This window comes from Monodon monoceros, unplaced genomic scaffold, assembly GCF_005190385.1.
Source record: "Monodon monoceros isolate NGI ecotype Baffin Bay Population unplaced genomic scaffold, NGI_Narwhal_1 Super_Scaffold_3, whole genome shotgun sequence".
NCBI classification, from domain to species: domain Eukaryota; kingdom Metazoa; phylum Chordata; class Mammalia; order Artiodactyla; family Monodontidae; genus Monodon; species Monodon monoceros.
Genome location: NW_021703780.1, coordinates 2,063,268 through 2,078,789, shown reverse-complemented (window position 1 = coordinate 2,078,789; position 15,522 = coordinate 2,063,268). Strand labels below are relative to the sequence as shown.

Here is a 15,522-nt window from a genome sequence, read left to right as displayed (position 1 = left end):
TGCTAGATTCTTCAGTGCTTTCTATTGCTATTTAATGCTTATTAGGAGCCAACAGTTTTATTTTCAAATTTGGATTATACAGGATCCCTGCTCAGTGAGCTGTTGATCTAAATTAGTGGCTAGCAACTCCTGCTAATTAGCTGAATCCCCTACCCCCTGTCAGGCCACTGTCATTTCATGAATATTGCAGCTCTGCTTTGAGTCATAACATTACCTGTTAGGACAAGTTAGCTCTTAGCGTTTACTGGTTAACACAAGTGTTCTGTGTGTTGTTGTAACAATGCTTTCTGGTCCTTGGCCGAAACTTTTGCTTATTGCCCTCTTGCAGACCTAGTGCAAGTTAGAAAGTGGTTTCTGCCACCTTTCTTCTGCTCTGCGTCCTTCCCTTGGTGACAGTTGGCTGTTCAGCACAGCCATATTCATCGTAGGGCAACGCCATGCCCTGAGAGACGGCCGTGACCGTGGACACACGTGCAGGCTGCCTAGCAGCACCAGGCAGAGGCAGAGAGGCCTGCATGTGGGCAGCCGCCCTGCAGGTGCCTGCATGGTGTCAACTCACTTCTAATGTGCAGGTTCTTCCCCGTCTTTTCCCACTTCAGCTGCTGTTACAAATGCCAGTGTTGGCCCAAGGCTGCAGGGCAGCCCAGGAGAGTCCATAGCAGTCGGGGAAGGTCCCACTGAGCCGGCCATCAGCCTGCTGGTGTGGACCGGAACCGGATGCTTTCCTGGGGTCAAGGGTGAGGATGTCTCAGTAACTCATCCCCTGACGCAGGGGGGCAACTACGGTCTGCAGGCCAGACCCCAGCCAAGGCTCGTTTTTTACTGTCCTCTAAGGATGTTTTTACTGTTTTAAAGGGTAGTTAAAAATTTTAAAGAAAGAAGATAATGAGGAAGAGAAGAAGGAGGAAGGGAATGAGGAAGAGCACGTGACAGAGCCTCTTATGTGATGCTCTTCGCAGAAACAGTTCACAGCCCCTGGTCTGGAGACGTGGCCAGCTTTGCCAAGTTCCCTGGGCCACACGTGACCACGGTCAGGGGACGCCTTTCCCGAGGCCTCGTCGACTTAAATATGTATGTGGCTACGTGTGTGGTTTCAGAAGGATTCATTGTAAATACATGGGTCTGAATCACCATTCCTGCAGCTTGTGGCCTCTGTTCGGATTCACCACCACGATGGGCGGTGTCACGCGTGTCTGTGTCCCGACGTCAGCCTGACCATCGCAGATTACGTGCCGAGCCGCAGCTGGAAGAAACAGCAAAACGTGCTCCTGGACCCTCTGGCTCCGTGCAGATGCCGTCAGGAAGGCGTGTGCGGAGCTTGTTTCTCTTCGTGAGTGTGAAATGTGAACAGAAATAAAACTAAAACGCACTCCTGAGAAACAAATATCCTTTCATTTACTGTTGATGAAAGCGTCACCCGAGAGAGGTTCCACTAAAACAAACAACTTTAGAATTAGGTAATTTTTTTAAATCATGACTTTACCAAATATTCTCCCTTACTGTGGTTATTGGCCAAGGTTTGGTCTCCATCCATCAGAGATGACAGGGCTCACCGGCCCCTCAGCTTTTCCCATTTTACAGCAGTTTTAGTCGGCATACTCTAAAGCATCCACCTACCATATCCAGGTGAATGTTCCAGAAACTTAGCTCTGATCCTGCCAAATAAGTCTAGGCAAGGGAAAGAAATTAAACCAAATAAGTAAATTACCAAACACCCTTTTTTGAGTCATTAATATAAAAGTCATGGAAAATGCCAGTTGTGCATTTTTTTTTATTGTTCAACATATTAAGCTATAATTCTCTCTGTGTCGTGGAATGTTTTTCATATTTGCCTTTAGTACATTGGCAAATCCAGCATACTCATGAACTGATTCTTCCTCCCACGATGAAATATTATCCTTATGCTATCAAAAAGTAAATTGAGGATAGAACATTTGAGGGGTTGATCAGAGAGAAAGCTTGTGAGGCCAGTTTAAGTCTCTGATACCCAATCTATGTCCAAAATACAGCCACAATCAGCATTTAATGTCCATCTTCAATGGCACCTGTAATTCACACAGTCAAGTAACCAATTTAATGCCCTTTGATCTCCACTGTGACAGAATTGTCCTGTCACAGGATTCATCACCAGTTGATAAAGCAAACTAGGTCTGAGGATAAGCACTGAAGTCAGACATTACTTGGTAACTTCTTTCCTTTCTTTGCCGAAAAGTTCCATTTGTAGAAACGAGTCAAATAATATAGTATTTTTTGTTCTTTGGATATTAGTTCGTAGAAATCCAGAGGTCAGCTTTAGCCAGTGGCTTCATTTCTGTAAAAGTGAGAACATAAAATGGAACTCCGGCCAGAAGCTGGTCTTGAAACTTGTGAACTTGCCCCTCAGCTTATGAGAAGAGGGGGCTGCTATCGAGACCCTGAACTGTTGTCGACTGTGGATGCTTAAGGAAGAACACTTGTCCAAATAGCATCGTAGCTGAATCAGAGAAAGAAGAGATGCTGAAAGACCGTCGCTTAGCAGGAAATCAACCGATTCATTATGCACTTTTTGGAGGCTTCATCATCTGGGCTTTATCAGTGGGGCCAGCTGCTGCCTGGGTACAGCAAGGGCACTTGTATGGAATACGGGGATGCAATGAGTGGTTAATTAGGGTATGAAACTTTTTCTAAAGTGGAATGCATTCAATTTACAATAAATACTCCTAAAATTACAGAAATAAAAAAAAATAAGGAAGGGAGAGACAGGAGAGATTAATTCATAATAATTGACTTTATCAAGAATAGTCTAAAGAGGTACAGAATCTTGGAAATCCTGAAAGTTGCCCAGTTCCTTGTTGTGGCTAATCTGTTCATTTCTGGGGTCTCACTTCTGAACATACCATGATCTTCCTTAAAGAGGAAGGAAAAGGCCTGCCCTTTTGACATAGATCTGGAAAGGCTTTAGAACCGCTGTTGCCCTCATAACACGGTTAAGCACCTGCGTGTGTTTCCTGAGTTAATGGGCTTCTGGCTCCTATAGGGAGAAGCCACGCTGCCCGGCAGCCTGGCCTGATGCTCCCAAGCAGGTTGGGGCTGACCAACTCTTTTTCTCCTTTCCAGGTGGGAAGGAGAGAATGAAAATGAAGTGGGCAGGTGCAAAGAGACCGGCAAAGTTCACGTGACCGTGGATCTCAAGTACTACCGACCAACTGAAGTGGTAAGTGTCTCGGCCCTGGCGGCAGGGCCACACCCGGCCACCGGCTGGGAAAATATTAACTGGTGGCTGCAGCCAGGCTTCCCAGCTCTGCCCTGGGCTCCCTGTTGTCCCTCAGTGCGCGTTCCCCAAACCAGAGCCCGGGGAATCGCATTTGGGGTGTTATTCTCGCCACAAAATGCACTGCCGTGTAAAGGAAAACAGGGTAACACACACCCAGGGAAAGAGCTGGTTTCAGAAATGGAGGCTCAGATCAAAGGTGGATCCCATCAAGGTAGTGGCCTGATGGATGGCTGAGCCCCGGTACCTGCAGGACGTCTGCCTTCCAAGGCCCCCCATGGCCCTCAGGGTCTGGAGATCCCGGTGCACACGCTCATGTACACACACACTCGCACGCACTCACACATGCACACACGTGCACTCACCTACACACGCACAAACCTGAGTGGTGTTAAGCCCTGCACACTTTTTAAGCCTCAGCTCAAGTACTGTCCTGGTTGTGAATCCTTTTCTGGCCGATATACTACCACCACTGAACTTATTACTTTTTCCTTTGTATCTGTTGATACATTATATGCTATACATAACTATATTATAACACCTACTATAATTTACTATACTCATTTGTTTACGTGTTTTTCTCCAAAGAGTTTCTCCAAAGTCTTTGAGGAGAAGGACTTTTTTTTACTATCTTAGATGAAAAACTCAGTGCTTAATGATTATTGGTGGATGGGTGGATAAACGCATAAATTTCTGAATACAGAAGTTCCTGAATATATTCAAACTTTTATTGAATGACTGAACACACATTATCTATTAATTTTATGGGTGAAAGAATCCCCCTTGTTTACATAAGCATTTCTCTAACCCTCACCCCGTAATTTGCCATTTGTCTTTCAATTTTATCGATGGTTCTTTCTCCACCTGACGTTTACTTTAGTATTTTTAAAAACATGACTAGCCACTAATTACTAATGTTTCATACCCTCCCAATCTGTAATAATACTTTATCAAATACTAAATTTTAAAATACAAAAAAATAAAAAGAAGTTTCTGTATTAAGAAATGACCTACAGGTTGTTTGAGCATAACATGCTCCTTTCCTAGATAAGAACTTCTAGCTTGGTGTTGTCCCTTAAATGTGGGCCACGTTCACTGTGGTTACAAAACTCAGTGTTTTAAAGGTACCTAAAGGTGATAGAAAGCAGCAGCTTCAGAGAGAAATGTTCAAACCTGGTGGTTCCCGAACGAAATGTATATTAACCGTGAAAGTAGAATCCTGGAACCTGTTTTACCTGTGTTTGAACCAAATTCCTATCTGTTGTACAACCTTCCGAGATCAGGAAAGCCACGGTGAAGAAAGATCGAAAGTGAACCTGTCACCAGTAATCACCCTTCAAACTGTCTTGTTTCAAACAAAAGAAAACACTTCATTTCATGCACTCTTACACACAGGAGTGAATAAAAAGGAAAGGAAATCAGCAGTGCTTGGCGACTGGGGCTGTGGAGTCGCATTGTCCTGGCCCGGGCGGGGCCGGTCTTTGACACACAGTGAACAATGGTGCCCGGTGCTGATGGGGGTGGGTGTGGCCAGCAGAGGATGTGCTGGTCCCAGGGAGGGGACACCAGCGCGCTCCTGCTGACACAGCAAGGAGACCCGGCTGTGGAGCCTCCCACCGGGCCCAGAGATGGGCCACGGGCTCTCGTTTTTCTGGGACATAAACAGGCAGCTTTCTTTCCGTGCTCGCGAATGAAAACTGTCATCTCAGAGTGGAAAACGGACGGAGCCAACCCTCAACCCCGTAACAACTTCACCGTGGCCCTTCTCGTTTCCAAAGCTAGGATGTCGTTAAGAACAGCTTGTCTGTCAACCTTACTTGGGCACCGTGTGGGGTTGATAAGGACCCTTGGGCTCACAAGAAGTCCCTGTGGACCCTCTTTCCTGCCGAGGCTCCACGTCCGTCCTTTTGTTCTGGCCAGTGTCCCTGTCGTACCTGTTCTGCAACTCTGTTTGCACAAAAGGCGTTTGAACGTGAGGTGCCCTCCTATTTCCTAGGCTCTCCTCTCACCCATCTAGCTCTCCCCACCACCCGGATCCCCTTTACTGCCTCTGGTCTTGGATTTTGAAGGCTGCGCTAATTTTGTCCACTCCACTCAGCACAGGGCTCTGTCGGGCAAGCCTTCTTGTGTGGTGAGGCTAAACTTTTCACCTCATTCTTCAGAACAGCAGTTTTCCCAGAACTTGGATCGGCTTGATAGCCGTACATGGAGTTGCCTCGGGGGTGACAGTGTTCCTCCAGGTGAAAGGGGGTGAGAACTGGAGCCCGCCTGTGAGCTTGCACTTGGGTCTGTGCCGTAAACAACACACCCAGGGCGTCGCTGGCGTGAGGCCTGAGAGGCACTCGATGTGGGGAGACGTGTAATTCTCCGTGTTCCGCTGTGTCCTTCCCTTTTCTGAGGTCAAGTCCACCTTCCAGGTACCACAGCCTCCCTCTCATCCTTCCTCGCTTTCTAGAAAAGCTTGTTCTCCTGATTGGCTTTCATCCTGTGTCTTCAGCACCTAGGACACCCCGGAGACGCATGCATAAACTAGATCTTCTTAGAGTCCAGTGGGGCCAGAATGATCGAAAGAAAAGAAATGCCGTAAAGAAAGTTGGGGGGAAGAAGCAGGCCATAGAACACCGGTACCCTAAAGCAAGACTAAAGGGAGATAAAGATTTACATTGTTTTCTGAGTGAGACTCAGACCAAGCAAGGCAGCCTGTTTACGCAGTACAGGCCAGCACTGACCCCAAAGAGGCCGCCAGGGATTCTGTACAGAGCAGACCTCCCAGCTGAAAACCTCTCCCTCGTTGATTTTGTCACCACAAAATCTTTGGTCCTGCTTCTGCTCCAGAGTGGAAAGTCCTGAAAGGTTTTGTTCTGAGCTTAGGACTCTGGTGTCCAGTTGAGCTGAGCGGAGTCCTGTTTTCTGGTTCCCGCTCTGGACACCTCTGGGCTTCCCTTGCATGTTGAGGAGTTTTACTGCTGTGGGAAGCTTCATCCTGGAAATTGGACTTCACATTTCCCATTGCCCCTGAATCCCACCATTGGTGATGGCAACACGAATACTTGGGTCCTGTACCTCTGTCCACTCTGGTGTTTCCTCTGCCTGTACATGTACGCAGAGCTGTGGCATCGTGCATTTGTGTGCGGGGATGAAGCGGGGTTGGGCTTAAGGCCAGACGGCCTGAGTTACCAGATGTGTGAACTCAGGCGTGTTACTTCTCAGTGCCTCTGTTTGGCTGTCTTTAAAGACGGGATTCATAGTCAAACTTCTTTCAAAGAATTGCTGGAGAATTAAGAGAGTCACTTACACAAAGTGCCCATTAGAGCAGTGTCTGGCACATGGTAAAATACCAGTATTAATGCTGTTATTGTTAGTTATTCACTCGTTCAACAAATGTTTACCAAACCCTGTGTTAGGCCCTAAGAATTCAGCATGGACGAGACAGACCCATCCGGCCCTCGTGGAGAGTGTAGAGAGGAATAGGTCAGTTACTCGAGTCGAGTGCCTTTTGAAAAGGAGAAGGACGTCACTGGTGAAGTGTACGTATTAACCGCTAAAAAGTCAATAACGCGGTATAATCAGGGCTTCTAGCAAACGCTAATAGGTACTCTGATTTTTTAAATTCTTGTTTTATCTTGATTTTTATCCTTTCTGACCCTCTTTCTGAAGATTCAGTAGCTATTCAGTGGTATGGAATTGTCATGTAAATAGGAGAAAATTAACATTGACCTATTACTTAATTTAAAATAATAACGAAGATGTCGTCTTTTTGTTTGAGAATTTTTAACTTGGAAAATTCACAAAGGTTGTATTAGGAAGTGTTCGTCCTCATGTGCCAAATGTTAATGACACCAAATGTTCAGTTCACTTAAAAAAAAAAAAAGCTAAGGTTTTTGTCTTTTCAGTGAAACAAACAAAAAAGTTGCCTTTTTTCTGCAGAGCATTTTAGGAAATGGCATGGGAAACACATTAACAGACCGAAGTTGAAATCACCTATTTTCCACGAAAAATGTCTTGATTTAAACTCTACTGGGTGATGGAGCTGAGTTTTTCCTTGCTGTATTATTTGTCTTTAACATTCGCTTTTCTTGCCATTGTATTTCTAATGTCCTCAGCTGTGATTGGTTTTTGCTCTCTTTGCTTAGATACTTAATGTTTATTCGCATTCTTTATAGATACTAGAAAAAACTCCTGAGTTAAAATCTAGAGCTGGGAAAGCAGTAACTTCAAAGAAGGCCAACAAGCTAGTTAAAGCAACACCTTCCTTCAGTAAAAACATGTGGCCTGTTTCTAATCAAATTACCATATGCTCATTGAGTTGTCCCCTCTGCAAACTTTTCCTAATATTTTTCTGTAAATGATGTTAAGTTAAATGGCCCGTAATTGCTTGTTCTATCTCATAGCCCTGTTTAGAATAATGCTGGGTAACACTTTCCAGACCTCAGGAATCTGATCTGTCAGCAGAGGACTTGTATAAATACCAGTTAGAGCTTCGCCCAGCGCCATCCCTGGACACTGGGGGTCTTGAAACGGTCCCTTCTTCCCCCGTAGCTGTTCTCAGCCCCTCGCACACGTCCCTGCCCTTAGCAGGAAACTGGACCCTCCCTTGCCCGCGACCTGCCTCCTCCGGCTCTGCCAGAAGCACCCATCTCTCCCGTCCACATCCCTGCAGTGCTCTAATCCCACCCCTACGCCCCTGCTTTCCTTTGTTCCTCGTCTGGATGGTGGGGGCCAGGCGGAGACGGGGCAGACACAGCAGTGAAGGGCGAGCCGCTCTCTCTGCTCCGGGACCTGGAAGAGGAGAGGCCAGGCTCCTCATTCTGTAAGCGTCAACTTGCAGGCCCGGCGTTCTCTGCTTTTATAACTGCCCGAGCGCAACGGCGTGGAATGCTGTCACAATGCTTCCTCTTTTGTAGTTATTCTCTGAACTTCTTACTGCTTGTATTTCACAAGTAGTTTATATCTCTGCGTCGCTGTCCATGTGTCGTAAGCCTCCCTCTTCGGTTCCTCATACTAATCTTTCTATCCCTCCTTAATCACTCTGGCCTTTCCTGCCCTTTTCCTTCCTTGAACTTAACCGAGAGAACTGTAGTTTCAGTCTCTCCAGTTGAGTCTCAGCTGTTCCACAGTGTGACCTCCGTGCTTCACAGGACGCCGCGCAGAGCCCCCAGGGTGGGTGACATTCCTCCTAAAGCCTGGGCTCTTCCCTGGGCTCCTGTCCCCTCAAGAGCCTTTACATCTAATGAAATAACAATTGTGTCCCGACCATAATGCCCCCGACTTCCTCCTGTTTTTCCTTGAAGGGTTTATGATTAGATCCAGATTAGAATGATGCTATTAAAGACTTAAATACCTCGGTGAATATACATAACTATATACCTTCCCTTATATTAAAAAAAAAATTTTTTTTTAATTCTTTTTGTTTGCATCCAAAAATCTCCCTGGCAGCCTTAATGTAGATGCTTTCATTCCTTGTACCAATAGGGAATTCCTATAAAATCTGTACCTTTGTTCCAAAAAAGCTGAGCAGGTAATGACTACCCTCATTTGTAATCATAGTAATGACCTCTTGACATCTACAACATAAATTCCAACATCTTGGAAATGTGTTGTAGCCTCTGCAGCTACTTTCTTTAGGAAGGGCAGTCTGTTCCCGAGCTCAGCTGCTACCTGCAGGGGCTCTGGTCACTCACAGGAAAGAATTCCTCCCGGAGATGCGACCAGCCACTCCCTCTTCACTCATCTCTGGCCACTGGCATCTGTATCCCAGAATTTTAGGAATCCCTATTTGCTGTTTGTTTGTTTCTTAAATCAGCAGTGCTGTTTCCGTTCTATCCGGCCATAATTATCTCCTGAAATAACTGTGATTCAGAAACCTTTTCATGGAGATTTCACAGATAACACTATCTGTGTGTCCTTCTTCCACTTGTTCTGCTCTATGCGTCCGACAAGGCTCGTAATTCCTTAGCAAGTCTGATTGTTTTTCCTAGCACAGCGTTCACGTGTGGACTCTAGCTCTTCTGGGTCCCCCAGAGCTCCGTCTCTGTCTGTCTGCACCGGCCTTTCTCTTCCCTCGAGGCCTCCTCTGGCTTCGCTTCCACACCCCTGGCTCAGGGCAGACCGGTCTCTTCACTCACCGTCACACCTGCTGGCACAGTTGAGCGCTCACTTGACTGCCGTGGTCGGGAGCCTCCGAGCTGCTCCCCACAGCTGATGGTCTTGCTTCCTAACTCGGCAGCTCTGCTTGGCCTCCTGCACAATCACACCTGATGTGCTTGGCCTGCTGGTGAACAGCCAGCTCCACTCAGCCGCTGTTCAGAGCAGGCGCTGTACTTCATAGCCAGATCTGGTTCGTGCATTTTGTAACGCAGTCCTAAAGCAAGAAACGGGCCAGTGCCCAGGCACTAAAAGATTCTGCAGTTTTTAGGATTCGTTACAGGAATCCTTTAGTGCATTCATCACATACATTTAAAATATAATTCTTATTTACCTTCAGCTTCTCAGGAGGTGTATCAGCACGTACAGAGTATCCCTGTAGGGTTGAGGCCTTAGAGGTTTAATTCAGAAGGAATGTTTATTGAATCCCGACTGTGGAAGTGAGTCCTCGTAGCAGGTGGGGGAGGGAAGGCCCTCAGCCGGCAGTGAGTCTCCCCCAGGTGAGGGGATGGCTCGGCAGCCGCAGGCTGGGCCGAGGCAGGAGCAGTGGGGCGCTCACTGGACCAGGTGGTGGCGGCCAGAAGAACAGCGACGGGCGCCAGGACGCTGCAGAGATGGAGAGCACAGGGTCAGGGGCCAGATCGGATGGTGATGCACAGGTGGCGGGACCCGGGGACAGGACTCCCTTCGCGGGGCAGGGGCCTCAGGGCCTCGGGGCGCTGGTGGCCTGGTGTGGAGGAAGGCGGTTGGGTTTGGGGCTACGTGTCCGTGAGGTGAGTTGAGGCCCTGAGAGGGGCGTTTGGGGCGGGGGGTCTGGAGCAGGAACTGGTCCCCGGCCAGGCAGGTTTGGGTGCAGGAGGTCAGTCTCAGAAACTCGGGCTGAGGACACTGGTTAAGAATTCATATATTAAGCATTTGTGTCCAAGAGCCTCGGGGCCGGACTAGAGTGCTCCCCACCTTCCATCGTGAGCCCCTGCCTTCGAGGCTCCTCAGAGGTTTCAAGGGCTGATGCCAGAGAGTTGACATGAACTGGAAGGTGATTCCTACCTCAGTTGAGGCAAACTGCATTTCAGGGATAAGCAGAGACCTAATTCCAAACTGATGTGCCCCGGAAGGCGGGATGCGAAGCGTTTTGGTTCGTAAGGATGGAGGCTCGTCTGAGTATAAGCTGCTTTTATTACTGTCATCATTGTAATTGTCGCCGTCAGCAGCATCGTACAGGCCTGTGACGTCATTGGTTATCAGAAGACGTCTGACAGCCTCCTTCGAGCTCTTCAGGTCCTGATGTTTTCGTGGTTTTCAGTATGTCTTTGGTTTTGGCCCCGACAGTTTCGGGCAGAAAAGGTCGTTTGCTCTTAGCGCGGCCGGCTCTGCTTGATCCTACACGGTGGAGCGGATGGTCCTGGTGAAGGTGAGGAGGTGGGCTTCCCCTCAGGTCCTGCGGACGTCTGTTCCCAGAGGCTGTCCCAGGCCCCGGGGTCCAGCACGTTCCGGGGCGACCCCGGAACTTCGGTACCGCTGACGGGCTGGTGACCAGCCGCCCTCCGGCACTTCCCTGCCCCCTCACCGTCCTCCCCGGCGGAAATCTTCCCGCGAAAACCCATCTCTGCGCTTGCTTCTCAGAGGCAGCTGGGCATCACTTTTACAGCCGAAAATCTATGTTGGTTTCCCATTGCTGCTGCAACAAACGATCACAAAGCGGCTGAAAACTGCACAAAGGCGTCATCTTACGGTTCCAGAGGTTGGAAGCTGAACTGAGTTTCACGGCGTTGACAGAGCTGTGCTCCTTGTGGAGAGGGCTCTACTGGAAGAAAATACTGAATTAATCACTTTGACCCGTTGCTGGACCAGTGTCTCTTGCTGTGTGGAAAACACATTATTATCACCTTGAGGAGGAGGAAGAGTTGGAAGATTCTAGTTAACTGTCAGCTTAAAGCTTCAGACACGCCCTCGAAAAACACCGTGAACGTGCGCCTGGGCCGCCGCAGACAAGGTCCAGCCACACATACGTCTGAGGCAGCACCAGGCGAGGGCACGACAACAGTAGGATCTGGGGGAGATTTGTGGCTTAAAAAGAGACCCAGAGAGCGTTCCGGGTTGGGGGTGAAGCAGTGGCACCGCGGAGACGCGGTGCAGGGACCACATGGTCTCCCGGGGAGACGCCGGCCCCATGGGGATGCTGGCGCCAGGGCCCCTCCCAGGCTCCCCCGCGGTGCGTCCTCCACGGCCTGGGCAGCGCTCGGCCCTCCTCCCCTCTCTTCTCACCCTCTTCTTCTTCCTGCATTTTGACCTCTTTTCCTTCCTTCCTGCTCTTGCTGTTGTGAGTCTCACAACCGACCAGGAGTCATCCTTAAGCCCTACAGAGTCCCTCTGCCTCTGAGATCACCCACCTGTCCTTTGACAGGTGCCTTCTGACCACTGACTGGCCACACTCTGAGGCGTCCCCCAAGCAGTTCCATTAAGTTAGTTAGACAAGGTTCTTGGTGGAGACTGACTCCTACTAAACAGTTCGCAGCTGTTGTGATTCACGGGCAATGTCGGGAACGGGGGAGGACCCTTGTCTCCTAAGACGGGGCTTTGTTAATCTCATAAACGTGGGTCCTTGGCAGTCGTTCCAGGAAGATCCGTCTAAATACGCTTCTATTCATTTTTTTTACATATTCTTCAACTTTATAATGAAGTGTCTCCCTATTTCTCCGGGATTTTTGTTGAGAATGAAGTTAATTCTATGCAGAGTGATATTAGAAAGGCACGGTACCTTTTACATTCAGATTGTTTCTATTATTTTTGGAAAATAGGTCAGCAGAGGAGATGAGGCAACTGTGATCCTCTAAAGCCACAGTTGAACTTGGGGGAATGTGTCGGGGTTTCTCTAAGGCATGTTAGGATGTTGAAGAGAAACATTCGATTTAGTTTTAGCTTTGGAAGCTTAGGCTTGCAGTGTCTTCCTCTTTGCGCACCTATTTTGGTGAAAATTTCGGCCAAGTGTATTGAAGTGGGCTTTGGATATGCTGTCCAACACAGGTATCCCAAATACAGTTTTTATTACTCTTACGTTTCCCAGATGAGCAGGACTGACCTGACTGAGGATGGCTCTCTTGCTAAAAATGTTAACTGACAGTGACGGTGTGAAGAAATCAGAATTCTAACGGCTTGTGGAGCAGATCAATAGGAAAAACAAAAGAGAATGTGGGTCAGAACAGTTGTGATTTTCCTATGAGGTCCTTGTGCCGAGTGCCACCCGCTGAGGTGAGAGAGGAGCCGTTTTCACAGTCTGGCTCATCCGTGGACGTGGCGTGCATGCCCGTGGATGTGGGGCCTGTTCTGAGGCCCGTGGACGTGGCGTGCATGCCCGTGGACGTGGGGCCTGTTCTGGGGCCCATAGATGTGGCGTGCATGCCCATGGATGTGGTCCGTCCTCGGGTTGGTGAATATGACATACTCTTTCCGTGCACCAGCCCCTCCCAGCTGCCCTACAGTTGGGGTGGCTGCTGCTCCCTTGGCATCATCTCTCCCCCCGGCTGCTCAGGGAGGCCGAGCAGCCAGGGGTGGGGACAGAAACAAACAGCCCTGGGGTGGGCAGCGAGAACCTGGCCCGGTCACTGCGTGGTGCTGGGCGACCACACCCCGGCCCCGAGGGAGTGAGGACAGCTCAGCACCCACTGGAGTGAAACCAGGACGGCTTGTCCCATCAGGACAGCGGTGGCCAAGGCCACGGGGCTAACTCTTGGTTTCTTTAACATATTTACCGAAAGGCCGGCACTTCCCTCCTGACATCGGGTTTGTCTGGTTAAACATGAAACAAAGCCTTTGCCTGTCCAGTGAGGGCGTCCACCGAGGTCACATTTCTTCCCGTCCAGCTGCCTCACATCCGAGTCTGGATCCTACATAGTCTGTGTTCACAGCCTCATCGCTCTGGGGCAAACGCAGACCCCACGGCCGTGGCTTTCGGCTTTCTTCAGCAGGGACAGCTTTGCACACCTGCTTAGGTTGACGTCAGTCTTCCTGACTCAGGTGCCCCGCTCCTCACCTGCCCTCCCGGACCCTGGCTAAGTAACGTTTAGGTTGTTCTGTCCCCAACCTCTGCTGAAATCCAAACCAAACCATCCACGGCCTACTAGAAATACTCTCCTTTCCTTGTCTGCATTTTCCATGACGTTGCTCTATATTTTTAAGTAATTCAACCTCTTTTCTGTCTTCCTTCCTCATCTTTATAATTTTTCCAGGCAGCCGGACTTTATTTCTGTTACCCTTATGCTTTCTGGTCTGTATCCCAGGCTCAAAAGTGTGTATTTATTTTAAACGTGAGTCGACGATATCATTATTTCTCCTGCATCTTCTGTCTGTGTGACATTTTGTGCCCTGACCATCACGTGGACAGTAGGTCAGGGTGTGGTTTTTGCAGGTATTGTTCATGTAAACCACTGGCAGTGGTTTTAGTTTATTCATCAAAAGGAAACAGCGAGGGGGAACCCTGGGGTCAGGTACGTAGGCGTTAAGATAGAAGGCGGCGTTCGAAAGGGGCGCCTTTGGCTTCATCTTCACGTTCCCCTGACTCAGCGTCCGTTTCCCCGTCTTCTGAATGAGGATGACTGTGCTAAACTACACAAGAGTACTGGGAAGGGAACCTAGCGTGTGTGAAGCAGCTTGAGATCTCACGATCAAAGATACCGTATTAGTGTAAAGTGCTGCAATTTTTATCAAGGGACGCTCCTCAGACCGGACTCTGGATTCACCCGCCTGCGTCCGCCGGGAGCCCCGAGCCTCTCCCCTCTTGGAGGTGCCTGTCTCGGTCCTAGAGTCCGTTTCTGGGTGTCGGAGAGAATCAGAGGACACATGTCAGGTGTCCACCAGCACCTCAGGTGGGCAGGGACAGGCGCAGGTTTGCAGGGCACCTGCTGTGGGTGATGGACGCCTGCCGGCTGGCACATCCTATCACCCTGGACGCTGCACAGAGTCCCGCTGAAGAACTTTCCAGCTTCCCCAAGGCACCTAAGGGGTGGAGACCAGGGTGCGTTGGTGGCCAAAGTCTCGGGTGAAGACAGACCCAATGCACAGAGATAAGCGAGGTGGACTGAGTTTGTGAAAATTGCGAAGAATACCCCCAAACGTGCAGGCTGTGTGTGGGGCGGGTTCAGTGCAAGCAGTGGCCGAATGGTTTTCTCCACTTACTTCCCAGCGATGCTCTCCTTTCGGGATAAAGGTCAGCGCCGTCGTGGGTGTGCGAGTGTCCATGTGTCCTTAGAGAAGTGGCCGGAGACCACGTAACAGTGAGGTCTGTGCTCAGGCAAGAGTGGCAGGCGTGCGCGGCTGGGGGCCGCCTGGCCTGCAGGGCTCAGGCCGGGTGCCCCGTAGTCTCCAGAAGGCTGCTCAGAAGTTAACTGTCTGCGAGGGCTCATCTCAGAGCAGCTGCGAGTGGTCTGGGGGCTCTGGACCTGCAGGGACGGGGCAGCCGCGTGCCTGGTCTGCACTCGGAGGCTGTGTCCTTCATGCCCGCTTTTGGTTTCAGCCCCGTGGAGAAGCACATGGAAGCTGATTCTCCCCAGGGGAAAAATGCTCGAATACATCATTTTTTTAATGTAATTTTAGGGAAGCATCGATCCTTTCCAGTCTTCATGCTGAGAAAGTCAAACTGAACGGCCCAGTCTGCCCTTTCCTCTCTGCTCCCAAGTTTTCGCTCGGCTCCGGTATTTATAGGGTTTTCTTTTCTAAACGCCCATTTTGAGTGATTAGAACTTTGTACAAACTGATGATGTGCAGCCGTCCCCTCACGCATCTGTAGCTAAGCCCCCCGCAAATTCAGTGGGCGCTTTGGAAAAGCGAGACGGCTTTCCCTACCCCACAGACCATGGAAAGCTCTCACTCCCCAGGGAGGAGATTCGTAGGACCCACACACTGAACTCGGCAACTTCAAAAGATCATTTACCAATTAAAGTTAAATTGACAGTGGAAGTTTGAAAGTCAAGGTTCTGTGCCCAGATAGCCGTGGCCTTCCGACCCATCTTCAAGAAGCTGTGGGTCAACGTGGGCCGTGTCTGTGCCGTCGTACGTTTTGGATGCTTTGTGGTGGATGCTCAGTTCTCTGGTGGCTGAAGGTCTGTGGGACCACGACCCGTGGATTCCGTGCA

At 49.4% G+C, this 15,522-nt stretch overlaps 1 protein-coding gene across 1 annotated transcript in view; it reads left to right on the top strand.

Annotated features, from left to right (window-relative positions):
* The window catches only part of GMDS (GDP-mannose 4,6-dehydratase), a 476,281-nt gene that overhangs the window by 406,136 nt on the left and 54,623 nt on the right, over window positions 1–15,522 (top strand). The window contains exon 9 of the mRNA XM_029242638.1: window positions 3,097–3,193. Within this exon, the coding sequence (XP_029098471.1) occupies window positions 3,097–3,193 (97 nt within the window). The remainder of the gene's footprint in view (window positions 1–3,096; window positions 3,194–15,522) is intronic.